A 25,415-nucleotide genomic window follows, 5' to 3' on the forward strand; every position below is an offset into this window, starting at 1 on the left:
ATTTCCACAATCCATTTTATTTTATAGATTTCTTAGATTACACCCCCTCTCCTTTTTTATTTGTTTTTCTAAGTTTCCTCTGCCTGGTTTGCCCCCCGGGGGGCCGGCACAGTGAATCTTTCCTCCAACGCTCTGAAGATGGCGGTATGGTTGCCGCATGGCTCTTACCTCCATAATGATGATGAAGGCCATTTTAGCGGCGAGGACGTGCCAGTACTGCATGGTGTGCAGGTACCTCCTCTCGTGCTCCGGAGGATAGCGGAAATCTCGGTATCTGGACAACAAAAAAAGAAACAAAAGAAACTTTACTTGGATTTTGAGGTCTACCGAGGCTTCTCTACCGATAGAAACTCCATTCCAAGCTAAAACTTTCCCATATTCTCTAATGACAGCGAGACCTTCATCTATGTCCAGCCTACAGGCCCGGATCTACTTCCTTTCCTGCCCCAAGGCTGGGTCCTTCAATGCTGCCCCCCCTCACACACACATACATACAAACACATAGGGGGACTCCCCAGAGAGCCCTCCTTACATCAGGGTCCCCAGAGAGCCTCCGACTTACATCAGGGTCCCCAGAGAGCCTCCCTCCTTACATCAGGGTCCCCAGAGAGCCTCCGACTTACATCAGGGTCCCCAGAGAGCCTCCGACTTACATCAGGGTCCCCAGAGAGCCTCCCTCCTTACATCAGGGTCCCCAGAGAGCCCTCCTTACATCAGGGTCCCCAGAGATCCTCCCTACTTACATCAGGGTCCCCAGAGAGCCCTCCTTACATCAGGGAACCCAGAGAGCCTCCCTACTTACATCCGAGTCCCCAGAGGAGCCTCCGACTTACATCAGGGTCCCCACAGAGCCTCTCTACTTACATCAGGGTCCCCAGAGCCCCCTCCCTTACATCAGGGTCCCCAGAGAGCCCCCCCTTACATCAGGGTCCCCAGAGAGCCCCCTTACACCAGGATTCCCAGAGAGCCCCCCTTACACCAGGGTCCCCAGAGAGCCCCCCCCCTAACTTTTCATGTGACAACACTGAAGAAATGACACTTTGTATCTACAATGTTGTGTAGTGAGTGTACAGCTAACTCAACACACAGCCATTAACCACTTCAGCCCCGGACCATTTGGCTGCCAAATGACTGGGCCACTTTTTGTGATTCGGCATTGTGTCGATTTAACAGACAATTGCGCGGTCGTGCGACGTGGCTCCCAAACAAAATTGGTGTCCTTTTACCCTCACAAATAGAGCTTTCTTTTGGTGGTATTTGATCACCTCTGCGGTTTAAATTGTTTGCGCTATAAACACAAATAGAGCGACAATTTTGAAAAAAAAAAAGCAATACTTTTTACTTTTTGCTATAATCTCCCCAACATTTTTTCCTCAGTTTAGGGCGATACGTATTCTTCTACATATTTTTGGTAAAAAAACAAACTCGCAAAAAGCGTTCATTGATTGGTTTGCGCAAAAGTTATGGCGTCTACAAAATAGGGGATAGTTTTATAGCTTTTTTATAATTTTTTTTTTTACTAGTAATGGCGGCGAGCAGCGATTTTTAGCGTGACTGCGTCATTATGGCGGACACATCAGACAACTTTGGTGCTATTTTGGGACCATTCACATTTACACATCGATCAGTGCTTAAAAAATTCACCGATTACTGTGTAAATGTGACTGGCAGGGAAGGGGGTTAACCACTAGGGGGCGAGGAAGGGGTTAAGTGTGTCCTAGGGAGTGATTCTAACTGTTAGGGGGGCGTGGCTATGAGTGGCACGTCATCGATCGCTGTTCCCGATGAGAGGGATCAGACGATCAGTGACATGTCACCAGGCAGAACGGGGAGATGCCTTGTTTACACCTATATTCAGAACAGACAAAGAATCGGGGTGACGGAACGATCGATCTTCCCACCTGCATTGGGTGACGTTCATCAGGTTCTCCAGCGGCATGCTTTTCTCATTAAAGTCCGAAACGTTAAAAATGGAGAGGCTGCTGTTGATGTAGCCGGACATCGGGACCCCCTCGTTTTCGGAATAGGCGTAAAAGTAGACGAGACGCGGGATCATGTCGGAGGTGAAAGCCACGATAAAAGCCTAAAAGGAAAAAAATATATATCATAAAATAGAAGATTAAAAAAAGGGGCATCAATGTAAACCCCGAACATTTATGGGTCTGTTTATAAAACGCGCCGCATAAATGTCAGAAACACAAACTGAACACAATTCCACCATATGATTGGATGAGATTCATTCCTGTATCATCGGCGCCATCTAGTGGCCAAAATGCTTTAAATTTCCTATTGAGGTTTTCAGGTTCAGATAACGTTTGATGCTGTAGCAGCTGTCTTGAGCCTGCGTGCATTTCGTGTCTGAACATCATCAGTCCCCTCCCCTCCTGATCTGTACTGTCATTGGCTCACCTCTCAGTTATTCGCTATTCTTCTGCCATCAATCATTTTTTTCCTCTATGCCCGGTGTGGCTTGTGTCAGTTACTACAGGGTGGGCCATTTATATGGATACACTTTAATAAAATGGGAATGGTTGGTGATATTAACTTCCTGTTTGTGGCACATTAGTATATGTGAGGGGGCGGAACTTTTCAAGATGGGTGGTGACCATGGCGGCCATTTTAAAGTCAGCCATTTTGAATCAAACTTTTCGCGGTAAAAAACTGATTTTACCACTAATTTACCGCGATTTTACAGCTCTGCTATAGGCGTATCCAGTGTGAATGGGGTCTAATGAAGAAACATCAGTGGCTGTCCTAGCTTCATTCAGCAAGAGCCCACAGCGTAGCACTCGCCGCATGTCACTGGAGAGCACATTGAACACATTTTATAAGTGGTCAGAAACTTGTAAATAACTCATGAAAGAATAAAGTTACGTTAAAACCAAGCACACCATTGTTTTTCTTGTGAAATCCCCAATAAGTCTGATGTGTCACATGACCCTCTTCCTATTGAAAAAACAAAAGTTGGATTCAAAATGGCCGACTTCAAAATGGCCGCCATGGTCACCACCCATCTTAAAAAGTTTCCCCCCTCACATATACTAATGTGCCACAAACAGGAAGTTAATATCACCAACCATTCCCATTTTATTAAGTTGTATCCATATAAATGGCCCACCGTGTACTATTCCCCGAGCATTATATGTAAAACACACATCTCCAGGATCCCCGCCCAGCCATTGGGAGCTGTGGATTTTAGCTGTGCAATCTGCTGATTGGTTGCTAAATCACTGAAAATTGTAGCCGTGCAATCTGCTGAATAGTTGGTAAATTATTGCAGATATTAGCTGTGCAATCTGCTGATCAGTTGGCAAATAATGCAGATTTTTAGACAGGTCCTCTTTACTCACATTGGTCACCACAGAGAGAACGGCCATGGAGTTGAGGATATCCTGCCACACTCCGATGCTGTGAGCCTTCGCCGCGAATGGTCGCCTGAACTGCGTGGTGAGCTTCCAGGCGTCAACCCGGATCTCCAGGATGTTGTTGAGAAGGGCGAGAAGAGGGGCCAATGGGAAGGAGGCCACAAAGAGGGTGATGAACCCGAACTGAACGACTGGAAGGAAATAAGAAGAAGGTGGTCAGGTGAGGCCGCCGCTAAAAACCCTCCAAAAACATTTATGGAAAAGCTTCGCCTCCAGTGACGGTCGTTGCCATTTTTTTAAAAACTTGAGAAAGGGGCGGCCTCACCGCGCCACACGGTGTAGCGCAGACGAGTCTCTATCTCACCCATTTCCAGGTACTCGTAGAAAAGTCCCAAGTGTCCGAAGATCTGCATGTCATAGTCCTGCTCCCAGCGGCTGTACAGGGTCTCTGGGCTGTTCCTGGCTCTCCGGCGCCCCCACCAGTTCAAAATCCACCTGTAATATAGAGAAAAAAAAAGAGTCACCGACCACCAATGATGCACAAAAAACCTTGTACCTACGAGAAATGCCCCCTGATGAATAATGCCCGCCTGGTACAGCGCCTCCGAACATCGTAATTTACGGTCAGCTGTAGACGGCGCGCCTGCGCACAATAGTCGACATTGTGCCACACGCTCCCGATGCTCGTGCAAGTCTGCAAGAGGCAGACTTGTTTATGATGGGCGCGTGTGAGGGGCTGGTGCCTACAGAAGGGGGCGTGTTTTGTAATGATGGGTGGTGTCTCCTAAACAAATTTTGCTGGGGGCCCCCAAATTCCTTCAAACGGCCCTGGGCACGGAGTCACATCGGCTGCTTTAAGGGATTAGTTAATTAGCTCATGTTAACTTATGTTTCTGGTTACAGGTGTATTGTTAGAGTGATATGAGCAGGATATCTTCTACTGTATATAAGACTTGTATTCTGGTTCTAATAAACAGCCCATGTTCAGCAATCAAACGAGTATCGTCTTGTTTGTTGTTGTCAGTGGTTGGAATATCTGATATCTATATTCAGACTGGGAGGAAGCGGTATATGACGAAAAGCACTCAAGCGGTGTGTGGGACGTTTCATTACAGGGGGTATTTGAGGACCGGGTTGAGAACCTCCAAAATATCAGCTGTACATTATTAGCAGAATTCCCTGAAACAATGCTCCAGTCCCCCCCCCCCCCAACCTCAGGCCAAACACGTTACTGCACACGTATGGAAATACTCGGAAAGACTCAAAAATACTACGTTCCCAAGCCTTTCCGGCTGTTTCCGAGGATCTCCGGCACCCTCCCACCTCTGGTCATATGCGGTATTGCATGCCATTGAAGTCAATGCAGAACAAATAATTTTGTTTCCATTGACTTCAATGGGGAAACTCGCTTTGATATGCGAGTGCTTTGGATTACGAGCGTTCTCCTGGAACGGATTACGTTCGCAATCCGAGGTTCAACTGTAATATGATTTTTAAGGAAGACCAGATTCAAGTTTATTAAAATATTTTAACAAAATCAATAAAAAAAAATGTATTTCTACTCACGGAACGAAAGCTTCTTGGATGTTCCCCCAGATCTGCTTTCCAGCCATGACGATGGTGAGCTGTGTGGTGAGCTCTATGAGACAACCGGCCGGGTCACACTGAAGGGGGTCAAAAAGAAAAAAAATATGAAGGCAATACGTCTAGAGCCGATACAAACACAAGGCCCAGGCGGGAACATTCTCCAAGAGGACAGGACTCACCTCCTCGTTCCTCCACTGGTTGAACATGTAGGTGTACCCTCCCGGGAAGCCCACGAATTTGCCCTTGAAGAACGCCACGTAGAAACAAGATGAATAGTAATTGACGAACTGGAAGAGGAACATTTTCATGGTGAGGCGGTTCTCATATTCCAGGTGCGTCCTCGGGATTTCTGCCGGGAAATTAGGCACATTTTAGGTGGTGATGGTCTAGGCCAGTGATGGTGAACCTTGGCCCCCAAAGATTGTTTTGGAACTACATTTCCCATGATGCTCCACTACACTGCACAGTGCATGAGCATCATGGGAAATGTAGTTCCAAAACATCTGGGGTGCCAAGGTTCTCCATCATTGGTCTAGGAGAAGATAAGTCTACGTACGAGCATTGTTCAGTCTCAACCTATACATTATGGGGTAGATTCAGGAAAGAATTACGCCGGCGCATCCATAGATACGCCACGTAATTCCAAAGCTGCGCCGGCGTATCTACTTTCTGTAGATACGCCGACATTAGCCTAAGATACGACTGGCATAAGTCTCTTACGCCGTTGTATCTTAGGGTGCATTCTTACGCTGGCCGCTAGGGGCGCTTCCGTTGTGGTCGGCGTAGATTATGCAAATTAACTAGATACGCCGATTCACAAACGTACGTACGCCCGGCGCAATTTATTTACGTCGTTTACGTTAGGCTTTTTCGGCGTAAGGTTGTTCCTGCTATTAGGAGGCGCACGCAATGTTAAGTATGGATGTCGTTCCCGCGCCGAAATTTGAATTTTTTACGTCGTTTGCTTAAGTCGTTCGTGAATAGGGCTGGACGTAATTTACGTTCCTGTCGAAACCAATACGTCGTTGCGCCGTACTTGGAAGCAATGCACACTGGGATATGTACACGGACGTCAATCACGTCGGGTCATCCATTATTTACATAAAACACGCCCCCCTTCCACATTTGAATTACGCGGGCTTACGCCGGCCCCATTTACGATACGCCGCCACAACTTACAGAGCAAGTGCTTTGTGAATACAGCGCTTGCTCCTGTAAGTTACGGCGGCGTAGCGTAAATACGATACGCTGCGCCGCCGTATCATTGCGCGCCCCTACCTGAATCTACCCCAATGTTTGTAGAGCATTTACTACAGCAAACATTTACCAGGACTCCAAAAGCTTTCTTAACCACTTGACCTCTGGATGATTTTCCCCCTTCATGACCAGGACATTTTTTGCTATTCAGCATTGCGCTACTTTAACCACTTGCCGTCTGCCTAACGTAGATATACGTCGTCAGAATGGCACGGGCAGGCAAAGCAACGTACAGGTACGATGCTTTGAACCTGCCACCTAGCGGGCGCCACCCGTCGTGGGCTCCGTGACCATGCCCACGGGACCCGCGGCATCGATGTCCACCGGTGTCCCACGAATGTGTCACGGAGTGGCAAAACAGGGGGATGCCGTTGTGAACAAGACATCTCTGAACTTTTAGTTCAGTGTCATCAGATTATATAAACCCAAACCAGCCGCTGCTCACAGCGTATGCGCCCCGACAAATGAAAGGAATGGGGGTGCCACACATTCGGTCCTAGTTCGGACCTTACAACAGAGGGTGTCCCAAATGTCTCCATACATAGGAAAAATTAACAAACTCATATTTTATAGAAAATGTTTGATTACTATTAACACTTTACAAAATGTTATGAAATATTTACAAACAAAGATACATTTAGCTACAATTTCCCACATATGGCGACTTTTGGGACACCTTGTATCTTGTGAACTCCTGAGAGTTCCGTCTGAGATCAGACGCGGATTCTGACACCTGCGTGCGACTACTTCTCAACCAGAGATAAAATGTAGCACGCTCTTATTAACCCTTCACACAAGTCTGCTATGGATGTCTTCACTTGTCTGAGGCCGCTCTGTGGATAGAGGTCAGCTCTGGGGACAAATTCCTGCACTCGGAATAGCAGCCGACTTCTATTAGATTGTCTGGGACTCAAACGGCATTCCTTAGTCCCAGTAGTTGAAATAAATCATACCGGTCCTCTGCCTGCTTTATACAGCACCAAAATTGGCTGGATGGTGGTTCCCAGCTCCGCCCATTTCCTGTGAACACTGGCAATTATGACCCAATATTTGACAAATTGCTACTACCGCCTCATACACTGAGATTCAGAAATGTGAGAGGCTTGATCTGAATTAGTGTCCGTTAGCATTGCCGCCTCTTTTATGGTCGGTGGTGGGGCCCAACGGGTCCCCGTAGCAGCGGGTAAGTGGGTAAAGCTCTGCCCTCAATCAGTGGTGGCCAGGGCTGGACTGGGACAAAAATTTGGCCCTGGACTTTATCCAGACCGGCCCACTTTAATTCAATAAAATGCTGCCCCCCCCCCCCCCCCCCGAAAAATCACGCCCACCAAAAGGCCCCTACATCCATTATTGTATATCATGAGAGGGTGAGAGAGAGAGGGAGGGTTGAGGGAAAGGGGGTGGGTGAGAGAGGGGGGTGAGTGTAAGAAAAAGAGAGTGAGTGTAAAAGAGAGGGGGTGAGTGTAGGACCCCTTTTTACACTGAGGCATTTTTTAGGTGCTTTTGGGCTAAAAATAGCGTCTGTAAAGCGACTGAAAAATGCTTCCGCTGCAGTCCCAGTGTGAAAGCCTGAGTGCTTTCACACTGGGGCGCTGCCAGGGGGTTAGAAAAAGTCCTCCAAGCAGCATCTCTGTTTTAAAAAACGGCCCACTGAGCCATCGGCCCACCGGGAAACTCCCTGTAGTCCCTATGGCCAGTCCATCCCTGGTGGTGGCTACGTTCCTCCTTCTGATGCCCTGGGGCATAAAAAACATACAGGTCTTAGGACCCCCCCCCTTTTACCATATGTAAGGTGAGGAGAGGTGAATGGATGCAGGAGCAGCTGATGATCTTAGGTGGCGCCCTCTGCAGTGGTCCACTCACTGATAGGGTTTTCATAAGAGAGTAAATACAGATCATTAGCAGAGAGGTTTGACTTTACAGAGATCCCTATTAAAACCCTATCAGTGAATAGCAACCATATCACCCATCCCTCATCGCCACCACAAACCCCCCCCTTCCCCCGCAGAAACCCCTCTCCTCCCCCACAACCCCCCCATCCACGGTTCCTGGTAAAAACTTGCCTGCCATGAAACTGGTCCCTGGCACCAAAAAGGTTGGGGACCACTGCTGTAAAGTATTTTTAAATGTTTTTGTAGAGACATCTAGTGGCAATTCAGTGTAACTACAACTGGTTATTACTGTATTTTGGGTGGTCCAATCCAGTTTACCTGTATGTTAGTTGGTTTCGTTTTTAGATATACCCGATCCATCTTTTTCATGTTCCCTCAGTAAGTTACCAGCCGTAATAATGGGCTCAAGACTTTGATGATTATTGTTCCTTTACACTTCAAATGACCAGTGAATATTCCATGCACTGCATTTTAACAAAGAAATCTAAGTTGGATTAAGTGGCCATGTCTTATTGAGGGCCGTTGAGGGGATTTGAAAGCCCGTTCCTTTGAATGGAGTTGGAAAACGCAAGGGAATGAGCAAAATGTTTTGAAAGCACTACTTTTGCAAATAACGTCGCTGCAAACCGCATGATACTGCGACGCAATGCGGTTTGGTGGCCCCGTAGATGGGCTGCATTGGCAAGATGTATTTAGGGTGCCCTTAAATTAACGGCACCCACATACGTCTTGCAAAGAAAAACACGTTCCCGTGCCAAGTTCTAGTGTGAACTTAAGAGTTAAGCTGCTCGTGGAGGGCGCTTATTCAGCAAGTGACCATAATACTGGCTGGATGGACCAAAGTCTAAAGCAGGTTTGCCAATTCATAAAGTGGTGCCGGAAACGGGACACTTACCCATGTCGGTAATCCATATGGCCACTCGTTCGTACAGGAAGTTGAGGATCATGATGATGATAAAGTTCAGGCAAGACGCGGTTACTGAGGTCGCCAGCTGAGGGGTGAGCAATCGGCTGATTGGCTGCAGCGTGTCGTTGTTTTCCATGACGCTGGCGAACGCCGCGTAGACCGCCAGCCGGTATACTATAATGGCGATCATGCTGGCTATGATCAGTAGGATCTGCAGGACACACGGTACAAGGTTACTGTCTGTGACGGGATAAAACCGATAAAAAGACAAGAGAGAAAACGAAGAACCGCCCAGGAATGGATTTTTCCTTTCCGGGTGGAACAGGATTGGATGATGTGAATTTCCTGCCAATTTTAACCGCCAGAATTTTTTTTCCAGCACTTGGGATTGGAAAGTCTACTCTCATGGATGGGAGTACCGGCATTGCCAAGAAATTATAATATTACCCCAGAACTTTTTGAAAGTGAACCTGTTGGCCATTCTACACTATTAAAGTCAACCTTTCTCTAAGGAAATGCAAAGGCTGCCCTTGCTGACCCGAAAATGCTAGTTGCCTGGCCTTGCTCATCCCTCTGACTCCAAATGTTCCCATCTGGAAGATTTCTGCGGATCAGGAAAGTCAGAAGTCTTTACCTGTGTACTTGTTGGGGGGGTCAGAGACTCAAAGAATTGAAGTCCAAGGATGAGCATGACAGCTAACTAGCATGTAAAGAATGAGAGTAGACATTGGCAATTGGTTTAGTTCCAAATTCATTTTTTAACGAATTTTGACAAATTTGTTAATTCCGAAAAATTTCAGAAATTCTGAATTTAAAAATTTGCAGGAATTCGGAAATTCAACATTTCGGAAATTGGAATTTCGGAATATTTAAATTTCGGAAATTTGGAAATTTGAAAATTCGAAATTACGAAATTCAAAATTTCGAAAATTCTAAATTCCAAAGTTAGAAAATTATGAATTCGGAAATTCTAAAGTTTGGATTTTTGAATTTCCGAATTTTGGAAATTCAGAATATATATATATATATATATATATATATATATATATATATATATATATATATAAAAATTCAGAATTTCTTATATATATATATATATATATATATATATATATATATATATATATAAGTTCTTATATATATATTTTTAAAAGAACTCAGAAAATGTAAGAACTCAGAAAATGTAACAAATTAAAAACAAATTATCTACTAATTATAAATAAAAAATATATATATTATTTATATACATAATAATAATAATAATAATAATAAATATATATATATATATATATATATATATATATATATATATATATATATATATATATATATATATATATATATATAATTTATTTTTTCATTTATAATTAGTAGATCATTTGTTTTTAATTCGTTACATTTTCTGAGTTCTTTTAATAATTTATAGATATTTTTGCCCGAAAACTTTTATATTTCAGTTGATGGTTTTATATATTTTTTGTCGTGAAGAAGGGGGACTTCCAAAACCCCTTGAAATGTGTTGGCTTAAAGAAAATATTATTTGTTTTTAAATTTGATATACAGTATTATCTTTTTATAATAATTTATAGGTATTTATTTTCACCTGAGAACGTTTATAATATTCTAATGTTGATGGTTTTAGACGATTATTGCAATGAAGGGGGACTTCCAAAACCCTGTGAAACACGTTGGCTTTTCCTTTACAATTTCCAAGAAAATATTATTATTTTTTTATTTTTTTTACAGTTTCTGAATTATTTTTAAAATACTTCATAGTTATTAATTTTTGTCTGCAAATTTTTATAATATTCTAATGTTGATCATTTTATATACGTTTATTGCCATGAAGAAGGGAGACTTTCAAAACCCCTTGAAGTGCGTTGCTTTTTCCTTCCCAAATAAAAAAAAAATGTATTTGTTTTTAATTACTTAAATTTTCTGAGGTTTTTTTTGTATAATAATTTATAGATATTTATTTCGTCTGCAACTTTCTAATAGTATTTTAATATTGTTCAGTTTAGATAATGATTTAATCATTTCTCTTTGGGATTATTAAAGTACTTTAATAAAGTACCGATTATATATATATATTTTATATATTTTTTATAGCCTAAAAAAATGAAGACAATTTGCACAACCCCGCCAAAGGGTTTTTGGCGGGGTTGTGCAAATTGTCTTAGTTTTTTTAGGCTATAATTTTTTATATTATATATATATATATATATATATATATATATATATATATATACTGTATATATATATATATATATATATATATATATATATACACACTGTATATATATATATTTGGACATTTTTGGGCTATTTTAAAACAAAAATGATGTGGTGGAGTCATATAGGTGGGGCAGCGCTATAATTGTTTAATCTACACACAAGTTCTTATTTCTGTCTGTGACCCCATTGAGAAGATTTTTCCATATTTCGTCCCCATGATGCCAAAACAAAAAAACGGGTGAGGGTCGGGGAGCGAGCCTCATTGGCATTAGAAGGGGAATGGATGACAATAAAATATTGCCTGGTGTTCCAACCCTTCCCCACTTTCCAGACCCCCCCCCCCCCCTCCCCGTCCTGGGGAGAGGGGAAATTTTCCCAACAGGGACACAGATAGCCATAAAAACCTGACAGAGGCCGTAAAACTTCCAGGATTTTCACAAAACCAAAAACAAAATGTTGGCTTGAACAGGACTAAAGCAGGCCATACACGGGTCGAATTTCGAATGAATTTTCTTTTCAAAATCAGAAAGTTTTTTTTTTTTGTGATGCGATGGCGCAACCATTGAGTTTCGAAATTCGGCCGACCAAGCTTTCAATTTCCCCTCATGTCGCTACAGAAAATAATTTTCGTGGCCGGGAATCTTCTTTTCTTTCCGGGAATTTTCTTTTCTTGCACATGCGCATTCCTTTTTTTTCTATTCCTTTTTCTCGCACGATTTTCCCATCATTGATTAGAAAATAATTTGTTTTTCAAAAAATTTCCAACATGTCCGATTTCTCAAATTAGATCGCCGCACGAAAATCGGCTGTTGCTGCCGCCGCGCTAATGGTGCGAAATTCGTACAAAAATTCTTAGATGCGATTTTGGAAAGAAAATTCTTTCAGAATTCGAACCGTGTATGGCCGGGCATAACAGTAGAAAATTATATATATATATATATATTTTTTTTTATGAATTTACCAATTAGGCAATTAGACAATTCGACAATATGTACATGTGTATACATATATCATTAAATGTGCATTCGACTGGCAAATTGTGCAAACTGACTGGAGTTAGAAGAGATCCATATATTGTGGTTTCCAAGCTAAACAAGTCAGAAAGTCGCTGCCATAGGCAGACATTATAAAAAAATAAGTTGTACTAATACAGCAGTGGGACAAGCGACGTCCATTCTGACCCCCCCCCCCCCACTGTGAATGATCGGCGTACAGCAGACCTGGACTTTCAGAGCAAACCCCCCCCAAGGCACCATATGAGTGAAGACCCTTCCAAAAATTTATGACCAACACACATCTAAAAGTTTTCATAAAACACAGATGAGGTGTCAATTCCCCTCTAGCTATCGGTCTTTCTTCCCCCCCCCCCTCACCCTTTTCCTGCAAAGGTAAAGCATAATGGGCTACTATGCATCGCACAGTAGCCCATTATGTGTCACTTACATGAAACTGAAGCCTGTGATGTGACCGCTGTCCCCTGTTCCACGAAGCGTCCATCTTCCTTCTGGGTATCGCCACGCGGCGCGATTTCCTTTAGAAACGGCACGCTCGCCGTCTCTAAAGGCTCCTAAAGAGCGCCTGTGCCGTAGCCGTTTACAACCACTTTAAACTAGTTGACATCTATACAGCTCAGTAGTACAGTACAGTACAGCACAGTAGTACAGTCTTCCCCAACCCTATTACCCTATTACCCTGGAGCAACCATTCTCAACCAGGGTTCTGGCAGCGCCAGAGACGGGACTTCCTATTACAGAGGCCGCTCCTGTATGTACGGCTGCCATCAGGGGGGTACAGGCAGTACACCTATAAGGGGCCAGGAGGTCCCCTGGGGCCCGGATGGCAACCCCCCCTTTTTTTAAAAAAAATAAATAAATAAAAAAAAAGTATTTATTTTTTAATTGATATTAATTAATATTTTTTTTTGTTTTTATTAAAGGGTCCAGAGGTCTCCAGGGACCCGGATGGCTACCCCCCCTTTTTTTTTATAATATTGTTTTATATATTTTTTTTGTAAGGGAACCAGAGTTCCCCAGGAAGGGCAACCCCCCCATTTTCCAGTTTTCTCAATTAGCGGTGGCACCCCCTCGCTTCTCAATTCACGGCAGCCCCCGCTTCTCAATTTGAGGGGGCAGCACCCCCCCCCCCGGTTCTCTGCTCCAGGGGGCCCTAGCCTGAAGCTGTGTAAGGGCCCCCTGATGTACGGCATGGTCCCGCCTCCTCCCTGTCCCCTTCAAGGCAGCCAGCATATATATCGTTTGTGGACCCGATGCTGGGAGATCCAGGTGGGCCGTTCAAAACTGGAACGCGGGCCGCGATTGACCCGTGGGCCGGACTTTGGACATGCCTGCCTTAGAAGGTAGCAGATGGTAGTATGTCTAAGTGTATATGTTCACGTGTATGTATGTGGTCATGGTGAATCACCAATCCTTGTATCCCCGTCCCCAGTTGGAGGACATTCCAAGCGGTTACATTTGGCCGTGAACATCCAGATCTGCACAACCGGATATGATCGATCAATTTGCACTTGTTTAAAAAAGGAAACCACAACTGATCCATGGTCTGGAGAATAGAAATTCACAGGAAAGCTGCACATGATAGCAAAAAGGACAGAAAACACAGAAACACCACAGACAGATGTTAAGGAAGTATTAGAGATAAATAAAATGGGCTCACCCAGAATAGCACCGTGGTTCCTGAGAAGCAGAACCGTGCTGCCTTGCTAGTCAAAGGCAAAAAAGGCTCCATTTCCTGAAATAATCAAGCAAGCAAGGCCACAATTCACCATGGAGTAAAGACCACACCACAAAAGGAGAATATAAGACATATAGGGCCGGAGCTGTGTGAAGGTAAAAGCAGAACGGAAGCCATCTTGTTACTGTGGGTGGTGCCTAATGGGCTTGGAGACAAATGGCGAACCCTCAACCTTGAGGACACTCCCCATGGAAATCCCCAACCGGACACTACGGTCCTTCAGCAACATATTTCTATCTATCCATATATATATAATTTAGATTTATTTAAGTGCTGCATAAACTGTTGGCGTTATATAGTGTATAATAATAATAATATTATTATTATAATAATAATAATAATAATTATATGGATAGATATATTAATAAAAATTAATAACATATTATTATACATAATTTTTATATATATATATATATATATATATATATATATATATATTTTATTTTTTAATTATTAATTTCTCCATGGTAAATAAAAAAAAGTTCAGATGGAGTAGAATGTACACATTATATATTTTTTGGAAATACACCCCCACCCCCCTCGTGCACACTATGCCCATGGACATTCTTCTTCCCACAACGCAATGCAAATTTGACATCTCTTGAGCAACGTAACAAGATGGCCATCAGAGCATTTTTTTTACCATTTCACACACCCGCAAGACATGAACACCAATGCCGCCACCCTCTTCTTGTAGCTCCCGTAGCGAAAAACCAACAGAAAACGTTAATCTGGTTAGTCATTGGTCGGCAGAGTTGGCTGAGCTTCCAGGGGCTCCTCTTACCCAGAAGAGAATGGCCGTCCAGCATAGTAAGATTTTACCACAGATATTGGCAGGACTTCGCTTTAATACCATTTCTAGTTCCTACAAATGTAGAAAGGCTGAATGTGTAACAAACCAGAACAAAACATCAGAGAGGAGGGACCGCGGGACAAAGAACAAAGCAAAATACGTTACTTGTACCATGGAGGACACCATTCAACAGCACCTTTGATCTGTACACAGTGGGGGGGCCTGTAAGCTTCATCCACACTGCAGGGCATCCATCTTTGATAAAAAACGTCAGGTGTGGAATTTTATATATACAGTGGAACCTCGGATTACGAGTATAATCCGTTCCAGGAGAATGCTTGTAATCCAAAGCACTTGCATATCAAAGCGAGTTTTCCCATTGAAGTCAATGGAAACCAAAATAATTAGTTCCGCATTGACTTCAATGGCATGCAATACCGCATGTGGCCAGAGATGGGCGCCGAACTTGGAAAACCTTGGAAAGGCTTGGGAACAAAGTATTTCTGAGGTTTTCCAAATGGCTCTGGCGCCCCCCCCCCCCCCAGGCCAAATGCGGTACTGCACACCGCTTTGGCTTGAATCCTGCTCGTTTTGCGAGACCACACTTGTATTGCAAAACACTCGTTGACCGCGTTACTCGCAATCCGAGGTTCCACTGTAGTTTTATTATTCCAGCTTGGACCAATGTAACTATGTATATACCATGCCTATAGGATCCCTCTAGAACAGGGGTAGGTAAACTTTGTCCCTTCAGCTGTAGCAGACCTACAAGTCCCATGAGCCGTTGCAGGACTCTAACAGCCACAAGCATGACTCCCAGAGTCATAGGCATGATGGGACTTGTAGTTTTGCAACAGCTGGAGGGTCACAGTTTACCTACCCCTGCTCTAGAAGCTGGAAATCCCTGTAGTAGACACCATTACAACATTCCTGCTCCAGTTATCTCCACTAGCTTCCTGAGCAGCTGCCCTACTGCATTCTAAATTCAAGAGGTTGACCATTGAGTGCAGGTGCCATTCAAAGAATTCTTTGCTTTTTTATCAATAAGTGCAAAGGCTTCTCTGATTGGACTAGGTGGAGAGTATGACATCATCGCCCCACCTCGTCCAATCATAGAATGCTTTGCATTTATTCAGGAAATGCAAAGCCTTCTCTGAGTAGCGTCCATGCCCAGTGGCTGACCTCCTGTGTTCACAATGCAGCTGGGCAGCCAGGGGCGGAATGACAACTCATGGGGCCCCCGGGCAATAGAAGATTATGGGGCCCCCCGGGCCTACATATGGCCACCATGCCAGGAGGCAGTGCAGAGGTGGGGCAACTAAAATCTCGGGATTTTCATATCAAAAGCATGACGGTATCGGACATATCAGGGACAGATGTAAAAAAACACATTACTTTTACATACTGTCCCTTGATTGGGTCCCCTAGTGGCATAGGGCCCTCGGGCAGTGCCCAAGTGCCTGAATGGTCAGTCCGCCCCTGTGGGCAGACACTTCTGCAGGAGGCTTGGAAGCTAGTGGAGATCACTGGAGTAGCGGTGTAGTAGCAGTCATACATGTGTGCAGCCTATAGCATTAGAGTGTGCACCCCAAAGCTCAAACACACATGCGTGTAAATGTGTGGCTATATAGATATGGCCCTAGCACATTGATCTCCCTGCCAGCACAGTGAAAGAGAAGTGCACGAGAGCCAGCAAGAGGGAGATCTTTCCCATCTCCCTGCTGCTACATGGAGTGATAATGCCAATGCTCACTAGGTGATTGGGGTGTGCCCAGGCACATCCGGCACACCCTGTGCGCACACCTATTGTAGCAGTTTAGGAAAGTGATGGGTTAACAAGGGCAACTCTAAAGTATTGCCCTATAACGTCTGTGGTGTTTGAAAGGACTATCTCGGTACCCAGAAACCCCTACACTTTATATATTTTAAGTGAGGCAATATCGCTTAATCTATGGTAGCAGTTTAGTGGTGGTGTAGTAGTGGTGTCTGCAGGGGTCTCAAACTGGCGACCCCCAAACTACAACTCATCGTCGTGCCTCTGCCTGTGGGAGTCATGCTTGTAATGGTCAACCTTGCAACCATGCTTCATGGGACATGTCGTTTTACAACAGCTGGAGGGGCCACCAGTTTGAGACCCCTGTTCTAGAGGGATCCCACAGGGATGGTATATACATAGTTGGCGCAAGCGGGGACAATGTAATTATGTATAAAATATCCATACGTGGAATTCTTCTTTAAGGGTGACCATGCTTTGGGGTCAGCAACATGTGGACAAGGTTACATTTGTGGCCGGTCCTGTGCTGCTCTACACATTAGATACATTGTAAACATATGAAGTCATTTATAACCGCTACAAAAATATTTTGTGCATTTTACGGATCCATCACCTGACGCTCCATCAGAGATGAAGTATAAAAGAGATGCCGGGGATACCAAAATGTCACCAAAGAGGCTTCACTTAACTACTGGCCAAGTGCCCATCATCCTGACACACCAGAAAGGGACAATAAACTGGATATTGAAAGTTGAAGCTGCTAATTTTAAATATGGAGATAAAGTTTTATACAATATCTATATTCAAAACCAATCGGTGTGTTTTGTCATTTGCGGCCCCAGAAGCACCACCAGGGTGGGGTAACTCGTATATACAATATGGCCGCCCCCCACTGTGCCAAGATCAGAGATGGTATAATAACCAACATAGTCAATGCTTTACAAACATTTTTTTTCCAAGCTTGTAAAAGTTCAACAGAAATAAAATACATAAGTCAGTCCACCTAAACTTATATTTCAGTCATTGGGTGTGTGCTAGAAGATTCAAACTACCCACCAGGCCCCCTTCCACTTCTCGGGACCTCCTTCCTCCTCCTGAGCCCCCTTCCTCCTCCCAGCCCCCTTTCCTCCTCCCGGGCCCCCCTTTCTCCTTTCGAGTGCCCCTTCCTCCTCCTGGGCCCCTCTTTCTCTTCCCGGGCCCCCTTCCTCTTCCCGGGACCTCCTTCCTCCTACCAGGCCCCCTTCCACTTCTCAGGACCTCCTTTCCTTCTCCGGGCCCCTCTTCCTCCTCCCGGGCCCCCTTCCTCCTCCCGGGCCCCCCTTCCTCCTCCCGGGCCCCCTTCCTCCTCCCGGGCCCCCTGGTGATGAGAACATTAAACGGCATTTTCAAGCGCCACCAGCTGCAGCCACCGACAAGGATTCTCCCTGCTGGGTTCCATGTGTAGCTTATAGATGGTAAACCTCAGCACCCAAGATGTTTTAGAACTACATTTCCCGTGATGCTCAACTTCACTCTGCAGTGAAGGTGAGCATCATGGGAAATGTGGTTCCTAGACAAGTTTTAACAAATTTCGACAAATTTGTTAATTCGTAAATATCCGAACGAAGGAAAACCCATTCAACACATTTTTCAGGATAGTGGAAAATTCTAAAATTCGTAATTTCACAAATTCGGAAAATAGCTAATTCACGAATTAAAAAAATTGTAAATTTTGTAAATTTTAAAATTTGTCAATTCTCAAATCCAAAAGACCCCAAAAAAATGTAATTATAAAAGAATAATCTGAAATAACTAATAACTTAAATATTACTATTAAATTATAGATATTGGAATTTCCTTTCAAATTTGGCTGTTAGCGAACGTAACGAATACAGATTTATCAAAAGTTATGAATCATCCGAAATAACGAATGCCGCATCTAAACGAATGGACCGTAACAAATTAATAATAATAATAAAAACATTTTATTATTATTTATTATTAAGGTGTTCTGTTCCATTTGTTTAGATGCGGCATTCGTTATTTCAGATAATTTGCAACTTGTAAGATAAATTCGTATTCGTTACGTTCACTAACAGCCAAATTTGAAAGCAATTCCAATACCTAGAATTAAATAGTCATTATTAGTGAATTAAACAAACATTAGAATTTTCGAATTTTCTTTCTCATTTTGTGTTTTTCGAATTTATAAATTTTTCGAATTGCGATCATAACAAATGACCTGAAAAATTACAGGGCCTCCTCTCGTAAATTTGAATATTCAAAAATTCGGAAATTCAGAAATCCGAAAATAGGAACAAAAATTCAAAAGAACGAGAATCCAAAAATAAGAAGGAAAATCCGAAAATTAGAAAATCTGAAATAACCAATACTAACTTAACTATTACTAACTATTAAATTATAGGTATTGGAATTTCCTTTTTAAATTTGGCTGTTCATGAACGTAAGGAATACGAATTTATCCGAAGTTACGAATTATCCGAAATAAAGAATGCAGCTTCTAAACAAATGGAACGTAACTAATTCATAATAATAAATATAAAAATAATAATTAAAAAAAAAAAACATTTTATTATTATTAAATCATTCTGTTCCATTTGTTTGGATGCAGCATTCATTATTTCAGATAATTCGTAACTTCAGATAAATTCGTATTCGTTACTTTCACTAACAGCCAAATTTGAAATTCAATTCCAATACCTATAATTTAATAGTTAGTTATTATTAGTTAGTTAGTTAGTTAGTTAGTTATTTAGCATTTTTGTTTTTTCTTTCTTTCCAAATTTGGGATTTTCTTTCCAAATTTGGGATTTTCTTTCTTATTTTTGGATTTTTTGAATTTTCAAATTTATTAAAATTTACAAATTTTTGAATTTTCAAATATTTGAATTTACGAATGATCCGAAAAAAAAAAAAAGAACTGAAAAGGAAAACAAAGGGCAGGGCACACTTCTACTTGCTATAGGGTGGCTTTTTTCAAGGGGGAGGAGCCAGGTGGTCGGTGGGGGGACCCGAGAAGAAGAGGATCTGGGCTGCTTTGTGCAAAATCATTACGGAGAGCAGGTAAGTATAACATGTATGTTATTTTTTAATATCACTTTAAATGACTGAGATATCGGTTATAGGCGGACTGACCCCTTAATTCTATATTTTATATTGATGGAAATGTGATGATCTTTATCTGTAAAAAAAAGAATGATGTAAGAATCCTGTGAAATGAGAACAAATGTTGTTATATGAAGTAAATTACACCATTTATAGGAATCAACAGAAAGTGTTAATATAAGTGAAGGGCGATCTCCGGTCCAATCACTGCATCACGAGACTGAGGGGGGAGAAAATATCCAAAAGAAAAATATGATACAAATAAGATATTAGAAAATTAGACGCAACCTCTACCAAAGAGGCCCGGAGAGGACTGAACCCAATATGAATTATTGATTTGAAACTATTATATTGATATTTACAGGCAGACCACCAGAGGTGACCCCCACATGTGACGCTGAGACTCCATAATGGAAAGAACTGAAATCTAGGAGGAGAGGAGGCGGGCAGGGGCGGACTGACCATTGAGTCACTCGGGCACTGCCCGAGGGCCCCATGCCACTAGGGGGCCCCATCCGGGTTGCCAGGCTCAGTAAAACCAGGGACAGTATGTAAAAATCTGTGTTTTTTTTAGATCTGTCCCTGATATGTCCGAAAATTACATGCTTTTAATGTGAATATCCCAAGATTTTAGCTGCCCTGCCTCTGCACTGCCTCCTGGCTTAGTGGCCATCTGTAAGCCAGAGGGGCCCCATACTCTTCTATTGCCCGGGGGCCCCATGAGTTGTCAGTCCGCCCCTGGAGGCGGGGCAACTGTGCAAGACTGAAGGGAAGGTCGGAGGTCATATTTAAAGGTGATATTTAACTTTCTAAATACACTATAATGTCAAAAGTATTGGTTTGTAGTTGTAGTTTGTTGTGGAAGAACTTTACATGAGTGTCCTGCACAGAGACCTGACCTCAACCCTACTGAAAACTTTGAGATGAATCGGAACAAAAAAGGTCTTCTCAACCAACATCTTCATTAAAGACATGATTTGAGGAGTTTGGTGTGGAGGAAGTTGGGTGTCCTTCAGAGCCCGGACCTCAATCCTATTGATGTCAGGGCCCAGGTCTGAACATACGAGCTCTGCTGTGTCTGGCAACGTCTTTTCATGCTGGACAGCTCCCTGCCTGAGACGGGGTCTCCAAACTTTCTGTCCTTCAGACTCTAGGAGGGCCGGACTTTGACCAGTGGGATGAAAATTTTCCTGGCATCAGTGGGAGTAAATAAAACCACATTTGGTATTAGGTGGAGGAATAGTGGCCCATCGTGGTCATCATAGGGAGGAATAGGGACCCATTACTGGTGTCAGTGGGAGAAATAGTGCCCCGTTGTCAGTGGCAGAGTAGTGTCATCAGTGGGAGGAATAGAGCCCCAAGGGCTGATCAAAAGCAAGCAAAGGGCTTCATCCGGCCCCCGGGCCACAGTTTGGAGACCACTGTCTTAAGAGAACCTTTCCTTGTTTCTCTAACCTTGAACCCTTTTTGCTCCTTCCATGAACTTGTTTCTCTGTTTGCCAGATTATTGTGCTCTCTCCAGCCAATATCTCGCTCTTGTCACTCCTGCTGCCATCCATATATTTGCTACCCCTTGTTACCGACCTTTGGCTTGTTCCACAACTACTCTTCTGCTTAATCCCAACTTGCAACCACTTGTTACCGACCTTTGGCTGGTTCCTCAACTACTCTTCTGCTTGATGCCAACCTGCAACCACTTGTTACTGACCTTTGGCTTGTTCCTCAACTACTCTTTTGCTTGATCCCAACCTGCAACCACTTGTTACTGACCTTTGGCTGGTTCCTCAACTACTCTTCTGCTTGATGCCAACCTGCAACCACTTGTTACTGACCTTTGGCTTGTTCCTCAACTACTCTTTTGCTTGATCCCAACCTGCAACCACTTGTTACCAACCTTTGGCTTATTCCTCAACTACTCTTCTTCTTGCTCCCAACCTGCAACCACTTGTTACTGACCTTTGGCTTGCTTACTCACTACGCCTCTGTGTGACCCCTACCTGCTATATCTCCTACTGGACCCCATCTTGCTCACCACTTGGTGGGGTAATCCTGAGGACCGCCACCTAGTACTAACATGCAGCAAAGCCCATCTCCACCATCAGCTCTGGTGAATACCGGTTAGTCCTTAGACTTCGGAACACAGGTGAACCCGTGTCATCCACCAGCGTGACCTGCAATGAACTCTTCCTGTTGGACTCTACTTCTATAGCTACTGGTCTCCAAGCCTGACCCCTAACCATGACAACAGAACACCTTTAAATAAGGGTGACAGGAGAGATCTGGGATCAAAACGATCCCAAATTCAATCCTCTACCTTTAAAAGCAAAATAAATGAAAAAAAAAGTGACGTCATGACGTTGCTTCAGTCCTCCAAGGCCATAGAGGCAATCAGAGACAATTTGGTCTCTTTTCACCTTTGTGACCAGCTGGCCGCACTGTCGTCCCCTCCTGCTGAGGGGACGACCAGCTGGCCACTCAGACTGCTTTCGTGAGAAAGCCAGCCATCGGCTGAACCCCCCCACCCAAAAAAATGGGGTATATGAAGCTATCGGCCATAACCACAATAAAAAACTTAAAAGCGGCAACGTATATTTATGTATTGCAGTCGGCAAGTGAAAAACTGTGCTTTACTCATGTGGGAAAATTGCAGGTGAGTTTATGTAGCTGGGGAGGGCGCTATAGAGAGGTCTCGTCTCCAGATTTTGTCATTTCTCAGCCAGTTGGTGGATTTTTAGACAGAATGTTGTCTGAATGCAAAGAAGCTGCCACCTCCCATGGCTTGTATTAGAATAGGAATGCAGCCAATCAAATCAATTGGAATTTGGTGACATCATAGTGAATTGCTCCGCTTGCTCAGATTTGGAACACCCGTCTCCTGCCACCTCTGGTTTGTACATGTTACTACAGGGAGATACATTGTTACATAGGACTGATCACGGCACACACACTGATATTACCTGAGTGACCGGGTTCTTCTTCTTGTGGGTACATTTGGCTTCATACTCCGGCCGAAGCTGAAGTAGCTGCTGTTCCTCCTCAAAGTCAACCAAATCCCATTCATATTCCAACCGGGCCTGCCTCCGCTTCCAGAACTCCAGGAATAAAGTCACTGCAAAGTCACAGAACCCCACATCAACCAATCACTGATAAACCAGATCCCAGAGTGTCAGTGTGTCATTGTTCTGGACCCCGAGTGTCAGTGCGTCATTGTTCTGGATCCCCAAGTGTCAGTGTGTCATTGTTCTGGACCCCCAAGTGTCAGTGTGTCATTGTTCTGGACCCCCAAGTGTCAGGGTGTCATTGTTCTGGATCCCCAAGTGTCAGTGTGTCATTGTTCTGGACCACCGAGTGTCAGTGTGTCATTGTTCTGGGACCCCCAAGTGTCAGGGTGTCATTGTTCTGGACCACCGAGTGTCAGTGTGTCATTGTTCTGGGACCCCCAAGTGTCAGGGTGTCATTGTTCTGGGACCCCCAAGTGTCAGTGTGTCATTGTTCTGGGACCCCCAAGTGTCAGTGTGTCATTGTTCTGGACCCCCAAGTGTCAGTGTGTCATTGTTCTGGACCCCCAAGTGTCAGTGTGTCATTGTTCTGGACCCCCAAGTGTCAGTGTGTCATTGTTCTGGACCCCCAAGTGTCAGTGTGTCATTGTTCTGGACCCCCAAGTGTCAGTGTGTCATTGTTCTGGTACCACCAAGTGTCAGGGTGTCATTGTTCTGGACCCCCAAGTGTCAGTGTGTCATTGTTCTGGACCCCCAAGTGTCAGTGTGTCATTGTGCTGAACCCCCAAGTGTCAGTGTGTCATTGTTTTGGACCCCCATGTGTCAGGGTGTCATTGTTCTGGACCCCCAAGTGTCAGTGTGTCATTGTTCTGGATCCCCAAGTGTCAGTGTGTCATTGTTCTGGACCCCCAAGTGTCAGTGTGTCATTGTTCTGGACCCCCAAGTGTCAGGGTGTCATTGTTCTGGACCCCCAAGTGTCAGGGTGTCATTGTTCTGGACCCCTAACTGTCAGTGTGTCATTGTTCTGGGACCCCGAGTGTCAGTGTGTCATTGTTCTGGACCCCCAGGTGTCAGTGTGTCATTGTTCTGGACCCCCGAGTGTCGGCGTGTCATTGTTCTGGATCCCCAAGTGTCAGTGTGCCATTGTTCTGGACCCCCAAGTGTCAGGGTGCCATTGTTCTGGAACCCCCAAGTGTCAGGGTGCCATTGTTCTGGAACCCCCAAGTGTCAGTGTGTCATTGTTCTGGGACCCCCAAGTGTCAGTGTGTCATTGTTCTGGACCCCCAAGTGTCGGTGTGTCATTGTTCTGGACCCCCAAGTGTCAATGTGTCATTGTTCTGGACCCCCAAGTGTCAATGTGTCATTGTTCTGGGACCCCCAAGTGTCAGTGTGTCATTGTTCTGGACCCCCAAGTGTCGGTGTGTCATTGTTCTGGGACCCCCAAGTGTCAGTGTGTCATTGTTCTGCACCCCCAAGTGTCAGTGTGTCATTGTTCTGGACCCCCAAGTGTCGGTGTGTCATTGTTCTGGACCCCCAAGTGTCAATGTGTCATTGTTCTGGACCCCCAAGTGTCAATGTGTCATTGTTCTGGGACCCCCAAGTGTCAGTGTGTCATTGTTCTGGACCCCCAAGTGTCGGTGTGTCATTGTTCTGGGACCCCCAAGTGTCAGTGTGTCATTGTTCTGGACCCCCAAGTGTCAGTGTGTCATTGTTCTGCACCCCCAAGTGTCAGTGTGTCATTGTTCTGGACCCCCAAGTGTCAGTGTGTCATTGTTCTGGGACCCCCAAGTGTCAGGGTGTCATTGTTCTGGACCCCCAAGTGTCAGTGTGTCATTGTTCTGGACCCCCAAGTGTCAGTGTGTCATTGTTCTGGACCCCCAAGTGTCAGTGTGTCATTGTTCTGGACCCCCAAGTGTCGGTGTGTCATTGTTCTGGGACCCCCAAGTGTCAGTGTGTCATTGTTCTGCACCCCCAAGTGTCAGTGTGTCATTGTTCTGGACCCCCAAGTGTCGGTGTGTCATTGTTCTGGACCCCCAAGTGTCAGTGTGTCATTGTTCTGGGACCCCCAAGTGTCGGTGTGTCATTGTTCTGGGACCCCCAGGTGCGTACAGTAAAGGTAACTTTTCTAAGTCACTTACCCCATATCCCCATGAATATTGCGAAAAACAGAGTGGCCACATTATCAAACAGGTGGGAGTACTGGGGGAAAGAAAACATTGATTAGGGTGGAGTATTGGCATTGGGTATAATGTGATTGGTGGAGGTAGGTGGAGGTGGGATTACCTGGGAAGGTTCACAGGTGGTGTTTAATCTCCAGAATTCGCAGCGTTGGTCACACAGGGGACACATGATGATCTGACCACCAATGGCTTTATCACAAATTTCTTTACTGCAAACAAAACAACAATGAGAACTTTACAACAACCGTGTCTTCTTCCCGCCTCGTATTATTCTGCACAATAACGTTACCAGTTCCAGTACACCAAGTCACTGATCTGGAACAAGCATGTATCCAGTAAAGTCAAGCATGTATCCAGTGCCTGTGACTCAAACTGTCAAAAGAAAGAGGATTCGATTTGTAAGGACTTCTCCCTAAGCTGGAGTGTCCATAACTACATGTTGTGTGTCTTTCAGCCTAACCTCTGCTTACATTTTTCTGGGGTCTGTTGGTTTTCCTAAGATAAGTGTGTTGATCTTCTCGGCCTTTTGGCTAAGATCAAGTGTAGTATCTGTTCTAATCAGTTGCCAGT

At 44.1% G+C, this 25,415-nt stretch overlaps 1 protein-coding gene and 1 pseudogene across 3 annotated transcripts in view; one reads left to right on the forward strand and one right to left on the reverse strand.

The window, feature by feature from the left end:
* ANO5 (anoctamin 5) overlaps positions 1-25,415 on the reverse strand; it is a 97,845-nt gene that overhangs the window by 1,689 nt on the left and 70,741 nt on the right. For 2 of the 3 annotated variants that reach the window (XM_040327904.1, XM_040327902.1), the window contains 11 exons: positions 24,949-25,054; positions 24,804-24,864; positions 22,624-22,775; positions 14,779-14,859; positions 8,997-9,219; positions 5,132-5,301; positions 4,932-5,029; positions 3,730-3,860; positions 3,351-3,556; positions 1,902-2,083; positions 169-274 (listed from right to left, as the gene is read on the reverse strand). In XM_040327904.1, the coding sequence (XP_040183838.1) occupies positions 169-274; positions 1,902-2,083; positions 3,351-3,556; positions 3,730-3,860; positions 4,932-5,029; positions 5,132-5,301; positions 8,997-9,219; positions 14,779-14,859; positions 22,624-22,775; positions 24,804-24,864; positions 24,949-25,054 (1,516 nt within the window). Of the gene's footprint in view, positions 1-168; positions 275-1,901; positions 2,084-3,350; positions 3,557-3,729; positions 3,861-4,931; positions 5,030-5,131; positions 5,302-8,996; positions 9,220-13,916; positions 13,992-14,778; positions 14,860-22,623; positions 22,776-24,803; positions 24,865-24,948; positions 25,055-25,415 lie in introns of all 3 variants that reach the window. The other variant, XM_040327903.1, reaches the window with a different exon arrangement.
* LOC120918036 overlaps positions 25,356-25,415 on the forward strand; it is a 129-nt pseudogene continuing 69 nt past the window's right edge.

This window comes from Rana temporaria, chromosome 11 (assembly GCF_905171775.1).
Source record: "Rana temporaria chromosome 11, aRanTem1.1, whole genome shotgun sequence".
In the NCBI taxonomy this organism is placed as follows: domain Eukaryota; kingdom Metazoa; phylum Chordata; class Amphibia; order Anura; family Ranidae; genus Rana; species Rana temporaria.